The following is a 16,096-nucleotide window of genomic DNA, read 5'->3' on the forward strand; positions in this document are numbered from 1 at the left end:
GCGGGTGCAGCAGCATCTATGGAGCGAAGGAAATAGGCAACGTTTCGGGCCGAAACCCTTCTTCAGACCGCATCAGCCCATTAGGTCTACTCTGCCATTCAATTATGGCTGATCTATCTCTCCCTCCTAATCCCATTCTCCTGGCTTCTCCTCATAACCACTGACACTGGACTAATCAAGAATCTATCTACCTTCAGACTGTGGCCCGGGGATTGAGTTGGGGGCATCTCTCGGTTAAAGGATCTTTGCTCTCTCGGCTGCTGACTGGGGCAGGATCTCCACACTGGACACAAGGGCTCTGCATTCGTCAGGCGATGTTCATCACTAGATAAATGTCCTGCCAAGAAATTATAGTACTATTTTTTAGCTGTTCGTGATGTCAAAACAGTTTAAATTCCATTTGGAATATTTTGGAGGACCAAGAAACCAAGAAAAACGCTCATCCTAGAATTTAGCCTAGGTCAAGTTCAAGTGAGTTTATTGTCATGTGTCCCTGATAGGACAATGGGATTCTTGCTTTGCTTCAGCACACAGAACATGGTAGGCATTTACTACAAAATAATTTACTGCCTAGAGAATCTCATTGGGACTACTTCCAGTGCTAGAATATCCTTTCTTAAGAGGATAAAACCTATATAGTACTCATATTGTGATGTGATAGGAACAGAATTAGGCCATTCGGCCCATTAAGTCTACTCTGCCATTCAATCATGGCTGATCTATCTCTCCTTGCTAATCCCATTCTCCTGGCTTTCTCATAACCACTGACACTGGACTAATCAAGAATCTATCTACCTCTGCTTTAAAAATATCCATTGACTTGGCCTCCACATCCTTTTGTGGCAAATAATTCCACAGATTCACCACCCACTGAATAAAGAACATACTCCATATGTGAGCTCACGGACATCATGCACAATTGCAATAAAACCTCTATTTTTATATAGCAGATACTGGTTGTTAGATTACTGAAATAAGTGGAGGTGGAAAAGTTGAGAAAAGGGAGGGAAGAATAAAAAATAGATTGCACAAAAAGTGCAAGTGAAATGATATGTCAGCAGCGATACAAGCAATGTTGAGAGCAAGTGAAAAATTAGCATTTAAGTTTTAGAAATACCTTGGCTCCAGCAACACTAGGAAGATGTGTTCATCAGTGTATCAAAAAACAAAAAAGGTGAGGGAAGGGCCTGAGTAAGATTGGAATGGAGAGTATTATACATTGCAACATTGCAACAAGAGGCAGAAAATCATGGAGCACACATAGGTTCCCTTAACAACAAACTTTGTTTGGAACAGGTCAGTAAAGACAAAACAGAACTATTCAAATCTGAGGTAGACAAAATTGCTGGAGAAACTCAGCGGGTGAAGCAGCATCTATGGAGCGAAGGAATAGGCAACGTTTCGGGACGAGATCCTTCTTCAGACTAATGGGGGATGTGGGGGGGGGGGCGTGAAAAATAAATTGAATCTGAGAACATCTTGAAGGCAGAGGAGTGAGTGCGGATTGGCGCTCACGGGAGAGAGTATCAGAGGCCCCCGAAATGGAAAGGACTCAAATGCAAGCTCACCAAGAAGTACTGAAGAAAACCCAAAATCCAGACGTGAATGGAACCGAAAGATATAAACCTGGAACCAACAGAATGCAGAACTGATTAATCAGCACCCAATTGGTGATGATCTCAGGTATTCATATCGTGATAGATTAGAGGAACAGATTAACTGTAGGTGTAACTCCTAATAGCTCAGAGGAGTGTCGAAGGAGTCTCAAGTATCTGGAGGCATGGTAAGTTTGACAGAGATAAAGAACTGCACAGGTAGGGGTGAAGATATTGGATTGAATATTTGAATATTCAAGATGAAAAAGAAATAATAAATTCAAGTGTACAGTAAATTGTGTTTGAAATTTGATATCCTGACATGCTCATACTTCCTTCTTAAAGAAAGATAGGATTTTCTTGTTTGACAGCTGAGGTAGAGAGTGAGGCAGAGTTAATGTTTCTGGTCAATTATCTATTTTCAAATGAAGAAGTTATGAATATGAAATGTTCTGATGTAAGAATATCAGGCAAGGGAGTTGAAAAGGAAAGTTTCATAATGGAGCGCAAAATTAGATAGGTTAGATTTCCTGACCTGTTGTCCACCTCATTAGACAACCTCAAGCGTATTTTATCGGACTTCAATTTTATATCTTTATTAAATATTGTCCCTGTTATCCTTTATCTGTGCACTATGGACAACTTGATTGTATTCATGTATAGTCTTTTTTTTGACTGGATACCAGGGACAAAGGCTTTTCACTGTACCTCAGTACATGTTAAGTTTAGTTTAGAGATACAGCGCGGATACAGGCCCTTCAGTCCACCGAGTCTGCACTGACTAGTGATCCCCGCACATTAACACTATCCTGCACAAACTAGGGACAGTTTTTACACATACACCAAGCCAATACATACATACTGTACGTCTTTGGAGTGTGGGAGGAAACCGAAGATCTCGGAGAAAACCCACATGATAATAATAAACTAAACTATACATACAAAAGGAATTATGGCTCTGGACTACTGCTCAGGAGCTTTTCTAACATTTGTACTCAAGTACTTACTTGAATGCCAGGCCATCTGTACGATGAGGCGTGGCTGTTAATAGTCAACATGTAGGCAAGTAAACATATACTTAATGGGAGGATATCAAGCAGTGTGAAGGAACAAGGGGAGTAAATGTTCACAACTGAAAAATAGGACAGGTCAACAAAATTGGAAAAAAAGAGTAGACATAATGCTTTCCTTAATTAGCCATGGCATAAAGTATGAGGAGGTAAATTATGCTGACACAGTATACAGTTTGAGTATTGCATACAGTTCCGATCACCATAGTACAAGAAAGAAGTTGAATGTGCTGGAGGAGACACGAGAAACAGAAGTAGAGGCTGTTTAGCCCCTTGCGTTTGTTGATCAGAAAGATCACTGCCGGTCTTTTGTCTTCGTGCCACTTTCCTGCACTGACCCCGATTGTCTTAATATTCAAAAGTCTTCTGATACTTTCAGTAGAAATTTTAGAAAATTCAAAGATTCTCATTTCAGTCCTGAATCCCTGGCCCCTGCCAGATTAAATTTCATCCCTTTATCAACCCTGTTAAACTCTACAGGAATGTTGCATTATCCTTGAGGTTACCTTCTTCCAAAATCAAGAGAGCATTGGTCTAGACTGATATTTTCTTGGAAGATAAATAAAATGTATTAGGAATTAATCTGGTGAACTTTGATTGTGTATCCCCTATCAGAAATGTATTCTTCCTTCTGTACACTATATTCTAGATAAAGGTGCAAAAATAAGGCATATGGGATTCTTGCTTTCATTAGGTTGGGCAGAGAGGGAGGTCATTTAAAAACTTTGCTTCGGCAAATGCTGGATCATTGTGTAGTTCTGGTGATCATGCAATGTAATCACTCTGAAGAGGAGACCAGGGTGTTTCCAGGGATTGCATGTTTTAATAATGAGACCCTGGATAAGATGGGTTTGACTGCCGAGCGGTAGTTTTTCTATGATTACTCGGGTAACTTCCAAAAACTGCAAAGAACCGTGAAACTTGACCCCCATCAATAATTTCGACGATGGATTGAGAACATGGGGGAGAAACAGTGTGGGAAGGAACTGCAGATACTGGTTTATACCGAAGATAGACACAAAAAAACTGGTGTAACTCAGCGGGTCAGGCAGCATCTCTGGAGAAAAGGAATAAGTGACGTTTCGGATCGAGACACTTCTTCAGGAGAAACAAATACATTCGATTTCCATTAGCCCTCCAGCTATTCATATTCCGGAGAACCAAACTTGCACTCTGAAAGCAGTAAATTTGATGCAGTATTTTTTTCCAGTGTTATTATTGCGCCCATTGATTCAAATAGGGAATCTGTGGCCGAATAATGTTGCTCGCAAGCGCTGCCCGCAGCCGGTCGTCAACTGCAGCCCACACTGTGGGATCCAGTCCCACGCACCGCACTGACGCAAACAAAGATTGACGCAAACCACTGTGATGTTTTAACATGCAAGCGCGCTACGGTGACGACCTGGCTGTTTTTTTTTGTTTCAAATGCAGAAGCGAACGGAGATGGAGAGAAATTAAAATAGATAAATGGTTAGGTGTAGGAAGGAACTGCAGATGCTGGTTTAAACAGATATGCACAAAAAGCTGGAGTAACTCAGCAAGTCATGCAGCATCTCTGGAAAAAGGAACTGCAGGTGCTGGTTTATACCAAAGATAGACACAATACGCTGGAGAACTCAGCTGGTCAGGCAGCAAAGGGAAACTATATCTATAGACGATGATATAGAGAAATATAGAACAAACGAATGAAAGTTATACAGCAAAGTAACGATGATCAAGGAAAGGTGGAGCCCGCAATGGTCCAGGGTTTGGGAGAAGGAATGGGTGACCTTTCCGGTCGAGATCCTTCTTCTCCAGAGATGCTATCTGTTCCACTGAGTTACTCCAGCATTTTGTGTCTACCTTCGGTGTAAACCAGCATTTGCAGTTCCTTCCTACATGATACATGGTCCATTGTTGGCAGCAGGTTAGGTGATAACGAGTTATACAGACAATGAAACTCAACAGGTACGACGACCAGGATGGGGAGAGGTGTGTAGGAAGGAACTGCAGACGCTGGTTTACAGCGAAGATATACACAAAATGCTGGAGTAACTGCGGGACAAGCAGCATCTCTGAAGAGAAGGAATTGGTCCTCCATCCTATTCTCCGACTAGTTTTACTGTCCTACTGATTAATTGTAATGTCTGCATGCCTCGTTGTCACCTTCCCCTCAGCCAACAATGAACACAAAACGCTGGAGTTACTCAGTGGGACAGGCAACATCTTTGGAGGGTCTTGACCCGACACGTCATCCATTCCTCTCCTTCTATCTATCTAGGGTGGTGTGTGTAGGAAGGAACTACGGATGGTTTAAACCGAAGATAGACACCAAATGCTGGAAAACTCAGCGGGACAGGCAGTATCTCCGGAGAGAAGGAATGGGTGACGTTTGGGTCGAGACCCTTCTTCAGACAGAGAGTCAGGGGAGAGGGAGACATAGAGATATGGAATGTTAAGATGTGAGAACACAGATCAAAGGGAGCTATGGTCAAGGAAGGGTAATTGTTAGCTGAGGGGAAGCTGACAACGAGGCAAACTATCAGTAAAATGTTTCAATCGTTGAAACTAACCAGAACCAGGGGCCACAGTTTAAGAATAAGGGGTAAGCCATTCAGAACGGAGACGAGGAAACACTTTTTCTCACAGAGAGTGGCGAGTCTGTGGAATTCTCTGCCTCAGAGGGCGGTGGAGGCGGGTTCTCTCTGGATGCTTTCAAGAGAGAGCAGATAGGGCTCTTAAAGATAGCGGAGTCGGGGGATATGGGGAGAAGGCAGGAACGGGGTACTGATTGGGGATGATCAGCCATGATCACATTGAATGGCGGTGCTGGCTCGAAGGGCCGAATGGCCTACTCCTGCACCTATTGTCTATTCGGAGAATTGGGAGGGGGAAAGGCAATGGTTACTCACTTGAGGTTAGATAAATCAATGTTTATACCGCTGTATAGATACAAAAAGCTGGAATAACTCAGCGGGCTAGGCAGCATCTCTGGAGAAAAGGAATATTAGGTGACATTTCGGGTCGAGACCCTTCTTCATTCATACCGCTGGGGTGTAAGCTACCCAAGCGAAATATGAGCTGCTGTTCCTCCAATTTACCTTGGGCTTCATTCTGGCAGTGGAGAGAGTGGACGGAGAGAGAGGGAATGCAAGGGTTACTTGAAATTAGAGAAATCAATATTCATTCTTTAGTTTAGTGTTTAGTTTAGAAAGACAGCGCGGAAACAGGCCCTTCGGCCCACCTTGTCCGCGCCGACCAGTGAACCCAACCAACACATACCGCTGGGTTGTAGAAGTTAGATAAATCAATGTATTACAAAAAGCTGGAATAACTCAGCGGGTTAGGCAGCATCTCTGAAGAAAATGAATATTAGGTGACATTTCGGGTCGAGACCCTTCTTCATTCATACCGCTGGGGTGTAAGAAGGGTTTCGGCCCGAAACGTTGCCTATTTCCTTCGCTCCATAGATGCTGCTGCACCCGCTGAGTTTCTCCAGCTTTTCTGTGTAACCTCCGCTGGGTTGTAAGTTGCCCAAGCGAAATACGAGGTGCTGTTCGGTCCCCCAATTTACGTTGGGCTTCATTCACTCTGACAGTGCAGGGTGGACGGAGAGAGAGGGTGCAGTCTGAGTAAGGGTCCCCCCAGGGATGCGGAGTTGATTGTGTGTCTATCCTCGATGCGAGGGCTGCTAACTTGCAGTGGGTGAAGGGGCGAAGGCGGGCCGCATGGGCGCTCGCACTAGGCCGCCCGCGGTTGCCGGGGCAACGGCTGTAGTGCGGGGTGACGGCGGGTCGGGGCGAATGACGGGCCCGCGCGGCAGCGACTCCTCCCGCTCCCCGCCCTCACAGCGGCCGCCGCCAACCGCGATAACCGCCTTCAAAACAAACCCTCCCGCACGCCGAGGCCGGGAGGAGGGAGGGAGGGAGGAAGGGAGGGGGAGGCCCCCTTCCGCCGTCTGAAGCACCTGCACCGCTCGGCCCCGCACCTCCCTGTTGGCTGGCGGAGGAAGGGAGGCGGCGGCGGCGAGGAAACACCAACTGCCTCCCCCTTTGGCGGCGGCACTTGGCAGTGGACAGGGACGGCCAAGGCAGCGATGATGCCGGTGTTGTCCGAGGAGCGCTAACCTTCCTCCTCCCCCCCCCTCTCTCTTGTGCGTCCCCCTCCACCCCCTTATCCTGGGACCCCCCCCCCCCCCCCCCGTCTCCATCCCGCACTGATCCCCATTCCCGCCTATATTCAGTCCTCACTGACATTCCCTGTGCTCCCCCCCCCACCTACCCCCCCCCCCCCCCCATCTATTCATCCCGCACTGATCTCCCTATCCACCTCGCATTGATTCTCCTACACCTCACATTCATCCTGTACTGAATCCCCCTTCCCATCCATCCTGCACTGAACTACCCATTCATCCTGCACTGATCCTCCCATCCATTCTCTGTGCCCCCCCCCCCCCCCCCCCCATCCCCATCCATCCTGTGGTGCCCCCCCCCCTCCATCCATCCTGTACTGACCCCTACATCCATCCCGTACTGACCCCTCCATTCTCAACCCGCACCCCCCCCCACTGACCCCCCCCCCCCCCCCCCGCGCTCTCCCCTCACAATTTCACCTACTACAACCAACACGCACTAATTCCCCTGCCTCAATCCATCCATCCATCCATCCATCCCGCACTGATTCACCCGCCCCCCCCCCCCCCCTCCTCCCCCCCACCACCTCCTCCTCCTCACACGCTGCTGTTCAGCCGTTACAAAATGATGGATTTCAACCAGGAGAATCTGTTCGGTCAAATAGAAGATTTGCAGGAACTTAGTTTCATTGAAAGACCCGTGCGGAGATACCTGAAGGTATGTACCTTGGACAGGGGATAATAAATCATATTTGTAATAGCTTTTATTGCAGGCGATGTGTTGTGCTCTGCTGTCGCGATTGCACGAAGTAGATGGTCCAGTTGCAGCGTACTGGCTTCCTGACCCTACTGCGCTGGAAATGTCTTCAGAGCGAACAGTGACTGTTTGATAACGGAATGCAATCAAATGTGTTTTAATTCCCAATGTTATTATTTGTTTTAATCCATAAAGATGGATTAATTAAATTGTGAACACGTGCAACATTAAAAACCGCAGTGTTCGATTATCATTGCTACCGTTGACACGTTAATACAGAATTAATTTTAACGGCAAATCAATGCTCTTAATATGGAGTATCCATCTAGTTATTTAATGAGCAACATTCACAACTATACGTTGGATTTTTGCAGGTTTTACTTCTACATGATATACATCACGAATTTGGTCAGGAGATATTTTAGTTGAAATTTTAACGTTAATTCTGAAGTGCGAATGACGGAAACAGCGTTTATCAATAATTTAAAAAAGCATCTGGTGTCCACAAACTGGGTATCTTCATTGCTGTTCACAACACACACATCTAATCTGAATATCCGGTAATGTGACTAACTGACAAGAGATGGCCGAAGGACATAACTGCAGCAAATGTTCTTTTGACAATATGTTTAAAGGTGTCAAAACCGACTATACCCATCTAACAGCTATTATCATAAAGTGCCTTTAGAAATTTCCTTGCAACCTGTATATTTTGTTGTGGATAAATTATGTGGGAAGCGCGAATGTTTATGTACCAATAGCAATAACATTTCTCAATGTTACCTATGTTTAGTTATTAATAGATCAGTAGTGAAAGGGCCGAATTTATTGGTGGCAGTTGCTGTTCCTCTACACTTTTTTTTCTGGACTTCTATTTTGGCTTTAGCGGTGATGCTATATTTAATTAATGATTTGCCTTACTGATCTTAAAGTTAAATGACGTTTTCCTGATGAAGCATCTGTTCAAATAAATAGATAGTCAGAACTGTGTTCACTCCTGACAATTCAGATTAACTAAATTCTTCATTAAGAAAAAAACCCCAATTCCCAATGTATAAACTATTCTAGATACTTATCTATATATTTCAGAAAAAACTATTGTAAAAAATAAAAATTTCCATTGCAGTTTATTTTATCTGACATTTGTTTAATAACCATCTAGCTGTTCCACTTCAATAAATTTTAAAATATAAATTTATACTTTTAGACGCCAGAAGAAATAGAAAGATTGACAGTCGACGAAGAGCTCAATGATATTGAAAGGGCTGTCTATCTTCTGAGGTAGGTTACAAATTCCATTTCCCTAACATCTAAAGTGGAGTACAATGTCTGAAATTGCAGTTGCAACAAGTTTATAAAATGTGTACCATTCAGGCTGTATTTTAAATGGTATAAGATCACCTAGCAAGTTTGGAAAGTCATCTGCCAGATATATTTTTGATTTGGTATTGCTTTTAGTGCAATTCTTTTGCATAATTTATTTGCTTCAAGGACTCGGGTCTTTTTTTTGTCAGGATGATATTAGTAAATTAGTAAATATTTGAGAGTTTTTGTGGTCTTTTATTCTTGCCTTTTTCGCTTTATTTCAAATGTTTGATATTATTGATGTTGAATTAACAATTGGAAGAAGCATACAGTGTCCCAGAAGGCAATTGATTTGTTTTTATTTCCATATACGTATGGAAAGTGTTAATAATCTTTGACTTTTTATCAATTCAAGTATTTATTTACCTATTTAATAATATGTAATTGTCATCCGTGTTTTCCGATTTGTGCATTTTTTAATATTACTCAGTTACACAAGTTTAATATAAAGGTTTACTTATAATTCACTCTTTCCTTTTGCACATGGTAATCATTAATCACAGAAAATCCTGAACATTTAGAAAATCTTTACACAGTTTTTGGAGCATTATTGGCAGCATAAAATATTGTCTTTCTGTGTAAGAATTGTTTTCCACTCTACAAAAAATTTCTGGAAAATTATTGGTTCCTGCTTCTCAAAGAAATAAAAAAGCCGTATAAGGTGACATGTGTTGGTTCGTTTAGTGCATGTGAAGGCATACCATCTTTTGCTTATTTGTGCATCTAATACGTTTGCTTTTCTTGGCATATTTATTTAGGAGTTGTAATGTTCATTATTTGTTCTGTTTTTTCAAGAACCTAGAAAGGATACAAAGGAAATATATTTCTCTGGTGACCTACAGCTATTTACAAATTTAGAGATGAGATTTGTCTCCTAGCACATGAGTATGGCAATCATGGATTGAATGTTGATCTTTCTTACCAGATAATTTGAAATTATACTTGGCCATGATGACATCGTATCTGGAAAATTGTGTATGTCTTCCTAATCAATGAAGTATACACTTTTGATAAAAGGAGGAGAGTGAAGGTTCATCAGTTTGATTCCAAGTATGGGGAGGAAGTGGGGGGGTTGATTTTCCTGTGAGAAATGATTGCATAGACTGGGCTCACACTATCTTGAGATAATCTCTCACTCTTGTAAACTCATTGAAATTTACAAAATTCATACTGGGCTTGACAGATTGATTGCAGGGATGATGTTTAGCGTGTGAGATAATCAGGCGTCAAATATTTAGGACTGAGATTATGGTTTTTACCCAATGGGTATGGAATCTGTAATTCTCTACTCTAGAGTAGAGTGAATATATTCAAGACTAATACTGTAGATGTTTGGATGTAAGGGAATCGGGGGGGCATTTTGAGGTACTGCAGGAAAGTGCTGTAGTAAAAGTCCATCTTGATAACGAATTGTGTAGCAGGTGTGAGTTGCTGAATTGCTTACTTCTGTTTTAATGTGATTTGAAGGTTTTTGCAATTTAACATGGTTTAAAATTTCCATTAGTACTAAAGGCATTTCTGCAACTGGTTTTCTATTTAATAATTATAAATCATTTTCTTGGTGATAATTTGGGAGAGTGTCACAGATAATGGAATGTATAATTTGGTTGTAACTTACATTCATATCTAGTTTTCTATTGTTAGCCATTTTGAATGTACAGTCAATTTTAAATCATCCAGCATTATCATGGAGCACCTATTTACCTCCATGAATAATTAAGAGAAACAAGGGTGTTGTAAAGGAAAACAATTTTAAACTATGTCAAACATGTTGCACATTATGGTATGTTAAAATAATCACGCTAATTTGAGTTTGTTGTTCTATGTTTATCTAGCTTCTCAAGCACTCCAAAGTTTATTTCAATGGTTTAAACTGTGCTTTTGTTTACTAGAATCTGCAGATATGTATTTACAACACAACATGGATGTGGAATATAATATTGTATAAATAAATTTCAATATATATGAAGAATTAATCACCTTTTAACATTTTTAGTTAATCCAGCATTTTTACTGCTCTCTATGTGTAGTTAATGCAATTTTACTATTGCTTTATTCCATTCTCTAAAGATTTTCTGAAGGCAGATTTTTAATTCTGTTAACATAGGCCTTGGAAATATTGCATGGTTAACCTGCGAGCCAGTAAATCAACTGCTGGTTAATCAAGGGTCCACTGTACATTCCGTTCCTCTTTTCATGTTTCATCTTGGATATCTTACTTTTTTTTTCTCTCTTATCTATACAACACTGTCTTAAAAACAGTTCCCTAAGAAAGAGGTCTTGTTAGATTTGGCAAATGTGATTTCTCTTTTGTCAAAACTACCATCAGTACTCTTCTGCTACATTGCAAAACATTTTTTTTAAAGGATATGAAGTTTCATTGATCAACACTCCTGATACCATGTGTCACGATTTTTTCCTACTGAGATCTTCAGAAATAGAACATCGCACAGTACAGCACAGGAATAGACCCTTTAGGCCACTATGTCTTTGCCGAACATGATGCCATGTTAAACCAATCTTCTCTGCCTGTGATTCATATTCTTTCATATCCCTGCATATCCATGTGCCTATCTAAAAATCTCGTAAATACCACTGTCATGTCTGCCTCCACGACCACCCCTGGCAGAACGTTCCAGGCACCCACCACTCTGTGGTAAAAATCAGGCACAGAAATCGCTATCAAAACATGGGGGGGACTCAATTTCTTGGCGGCCTCGCGCGCATGCGCACACTCACACACGCGCGAGGCTTCGGAGGCTTCAGCCGTGGGCCCTGTGGATGGTAATTACGGGAACAACGACCCAGGCATACGTCCAGCGCTGAGAAGCAGCGCTAAATCCAGCTCAACTCTGCCTGTCTCGCCGGGTTAACCTGCCTAACCCTGTCTAGACTGACGAGACACCAGTCAGGAGCCATGGAGCTGGAGCTGCTTCTCTGTGCTGGCCGTAAGCCTTGGCCGGCGTTCCCATAAGTCCAGGCAGGCCTGTAGGTTAACCTGGCGGGATAGGCACCGCTTCCATCTGATGCCCGACGTCTCTGGCCACCCCCCTGGGCGTGTGGGGGGGGATCACTCAGGTGGGAACGGGGATGGTCCAGTGGCGGTTCGGCAGCGATTGCAGCGCCGGAGACCCGGGATCGATCCTGGCTACGGATGAGGCACAGGTCTGTGTCCAGGGCTGCCGAGAGTGTTTTTTGCTTGTGACCCTATCACATGGGCATGCAATTCAAACTCCACTCTCTGATCTTTGCTCCACCAGGACGTCTCCCTCCTACAATCACTGCGCTCTATCCTCAGTCCCACCCCCGCCTCTGACCGACACCTCCCCCCTCCAATCATCGCGCTGAATCATCATGGTCCCCCCCCCATTGCCTGCTGACCGACATCTCACTCGTCCAACCGGCACCCTCGATCATCAGTCCCACATGGATGATTAGCCATGATCACATTGAATAGCAGTTATGGCTCGAGGGGCCGAATGGCCTACTCCTGCACCAATTGTCTATTGTCACTGTTCATCTACATTATCCACAATACTCCTTGCATTGATATAACCACGCTTCAACCCATCTTTCACCATATTCCTTCACCTCTTTCTGCCAGTCCTTTCTTTGAGACTTACTGATCATAACAACTGCCATCCTATCAATCCTCCCATTTGCTGACCTCCCATTTGGTTCCCATCCTCCTGACACTCTAGTTTAAACTCTCCCGAGTAGCATAAGCGGATCTCCCCGCAACAATATTGTTTTCGCTCCAGTTCAGATACAACCTGTCCCTCTTGTACAGATCACTTCTGCCCCAGGAGAGATCCCAATAGTTCAAAAACCTGAATGCCTTCACCAACTCATCAGCCATGATTTAATCTATATTCCTATTCCTACCCTCACTAGCATGTGGCACCGAGAGTAATCCAGAGATTACTTCCCTCGTAGTCCTGCTTTTTAACCATTTTCCTAACTATCCCCGTTTGTTCACTGGGCAGGATCTCATCTCTTTTTGTACCTAATGTAGACACAAATGCTGGAGAAATTCAGTGGGTGAGGCAGCATCTATGGATTGAAGGAAATAGGCAACGTTTTGGGTCAAGACCCTTCTTCAGACTGTCGGGGGTGGGGTGGGAGGAACATTTGCAATTTTCAGCTTGAAATAGTGCAATATGGTGCATACTGTGGCGAGTCTTTTAACTTGCACTTGAATGCAATATATATGCTTTAAATTGGATTGGAGCGTTTTTGAAAGGTGGGGAGGCTGTGTGATCACTGATCTTGGGAGTACTCGGTGAGGGAGTGGAGCAATTGAGTGGGGAGAGGGTGTGGAAGATAGGTGTCCCCCCTCCCAGGGTAGGAACTTTTTGACATTTGATGTATTAAAATCATGTTTTAGTGCACTGTAGAAGTTTGATTTCAATGTTTTTCGTATGAAATATTTTTAAGAGGTAACTTTTTAAGGGGTAACTTTATCCACACAAAGGGTGATGCGTGTATGGAAAAAGCTGCCAGAGGAGGTAGTTGAGGCAGGGACCATACCAACATTTAAGAAAAAGTTAGATTGATACATGGACAGGAAAGGTTTGGAGGTATGGACCAAAAGCAGGTAGCGTAGCTGGGACATGTTGGCGGTTGTGGGCAAGTTGCGCCGAAGGGCCTGTTTTTACACTGTATCACTCTATGACTACATTATACCTCCACCATGCATGAATGCTTCAAAATCAAGTGATCGAGTTTTATTGCCATATATTAGAAACATAGAAACATAGAAAATAGGTGCAGGAGTAGGCCATTTGGCCCTTCGAGCCTACACCGCCATTCAATATGATCATGGCTGATCATCCAACTCCGTATCCTGTACCTGCTTTCTCTCCATACCCCCTGATCCCTTTAGCCACAAGGGCCACATCTAACTCCCTTTTAAATATAGCCAATGAACTGGCCTCAACTACCTTCTGTGGCAGAGAATTCCAGAGATTCACCACTGTGTGAAAAATGTGGTCCCAGCACTGAGCCTTGCGGTACCCCACTAGTCACTGCCTGCCATTGTGAAAAGGACCCGTTTACTCCTACTCTTTGCTTCCTCTCTGCCAGCCAGTTCTCTATCCACATCAATACTGAACCCCCAATACCGTGTGCTTTAAGTCTGTATACTAATCTCTTATGTGGGACCTTGGCAAAAACCTTCTGAAAGTCCAGATATAACACATCCACTGTTTCTCCCTTATCCACTCTACTAGTTACATCCTCGAAAAATTCTATAAGATTCGTCAGACATGATTTACCTTTCATAAATCCATGCTGACTTTGTCCAATGATTTCACCACTTTCCAAATGTGCTGCTATCCCATCTTTAATAACTGACTACCGATGTTTCCCCACTACCGATGTTAGACTAACTGGTCTGTAATTCCCCATTTTCTCTCTCCCTATCTTTTTAAAAAGTGGGATTACATTAGCCACCCTCCAATCCTCAGGAACTACTCTAGAATCTAAAGAGTTTTGAAAAATTATCACTAATGCATCCACTATTTCTGCAGCTACTTCCTTAAGTTAGTGAGAAACCGCAGCATTTCCTACAGATGTAGTCCTCAGAGACGTTGGAAGTCCCCCTGACTGCCTACATCTTGCAGGAGTAACATACCAATGCCCTAACTGTCATGTTCTCTGCACTACCACAAGTAGTGTGGTACTGCTACTTGTTCCTATGCAACTACTGTGCAAGAAAGGAAAGGAATAACCTCATCCTATTTGACCCACAGCCTTCTTTCCGAAGCCTCTCAAGCCTAAGCCTCAGCAGCTACACTAAACAAAACACTTTCCCTCAACATGGCTCCTCCGAATAGGCCACTCTGCCACACCTTTCCTTCTCATTGACTCCAAGGTTGAAATTGACTGCATGGAGGACAGAGATGTGTGGTGCATCCATCACCATGTACGTCGGAAACCAGCACTACTGCGTCGCTAATGTTTTCAATGATGATAATGCAAGGTTGAAGGCCGAATACCTCTGAATGGCACCGTCTCAAAATGTCCCACTGCTGCTCTGCTCTGCCCAGTCTATGAGACTCATAATACATTTCACAGCAATAGAAATATTTCCTTATTCCTAAGCAAGTGTTATTTGAATAGTAAAAAACATTTGTTGTGTCAAGACATGCTTCTTTGTTGATCACATAGATTGATAGTCTTTCTTACAGGTTCCAAACTAAACAATGTTGCTACAATGCTGCAATTATTAGTGGTGCGATCCACACGTTAAAATTGTGACACAAGAGACTGCAGGTGTTAGAATCTTGAGCAAAAAGACAGTGCTGGAAGAATTCAGCGAGTGGGTCAGGTTGGATCAACGGAGGGAATAAACAGACAAATTTTGGATAAGGACTATTCTTTAATCTGAAGATAGGCTCTGATCCAAAATGTCCTCTGACCTGCTGAGTTCCTCCAGCTCTTTTATTTCCACTTATGTTACAATACCTGTGAGAAGGCTGTAAATATTAGTGGGCAAATCAACCTAACTGTTGAGGTCACTTTCAATCTAATTTGCAATTATGTTGTCATTGCATACCTTGATTAATAATGGCAATAAAAATGGGAGAATTATTGATTTGAATTGAATTTCAGAATCAGATTAGTTATGAAATATACCACGTGCAATGAAACTCCCTGTTTGCATGAAGCTCGTAGAGGAAACAGTGTTGAGTAATGATAGCTATAATAATAACACAACAATGAATGCAAAACAGCAGAATGGTGCACAGATTGAAGTGTAAACGTCACATCTATTTTTTCCAGAGATGCGGTCTGACCTGCAGAGTTACCACAGCATTTTGTGTCTATCTTGGCAAGAAGCTGTTCTTAATCTGCATGAACAGGCTTTCAAGCTCCTGTGTTTTCTCCCTGTTGCTGAGTGTCAAAGGTACTGGGTGGTATTGGTTGAAACAGATCATCTTACTTTTTGGGGAGGGGGGGCTTGAATGATGGAAGTTTCCTCAAAGTAGATGGGGACAGTAAGTTTGAAGTGAGAGGTTGAAGATGTTGGCAAAGGCTATGGCCAGTTGATCAGTGCATGACTTCAGAACCCGTCAAGTGACTTCATCTGGGCCACATTATTTACACACACTTCCAGACTATGATATCCAATTAATGTTCTCCAGTGAATATTGGTACTATCCAATACATATGTGCTCATAAGTTCATCACTTGC

General features: G+C 43.0%; 1 protein-coding gene across 1 annotated transcript in view; it reads left to right on the forward strand.

The window, feature by feature from the left end:
* The first annotated feature begins 7,233 nt into the window (after window positions 1-7,233).
* Window positions 7,234-16,096, forward strand: part of ppp4r4 (protein phosphatase 4, regulatory subunit 4) — a 107,249-nt gene continuing 98,386 nt past the window's right edge. Inside the window, 2 exon segments of the mRNA XM_055640089.1 lie at window positions 7,234-7,494; window positions 8,741-8,814. Coding sequence (XP_055496064.1) covers window positions 7,402-7,494; window positions 8,741-8,814 — 167 coding nt within the window. The 5' untranslated portion in view covers window positions 7,234-7,401.

The sequence above is a fragment of the Leucoraja erinacea genome, chromosome 9 (assembly GCF_028641065.1).
Source record: "Leucoraja erinacea ecotype New England chromosome 9, Leri_hhj_1, whole genome shotgun sequence".
NCBI classification, from domain to species: domain Eukaryota; kingdom Metazoa; phylum Chordata; class Chondrichthyes; order Rajiformes; family Rajidae; genus Leucoraja; species Leucoraja erinaceus.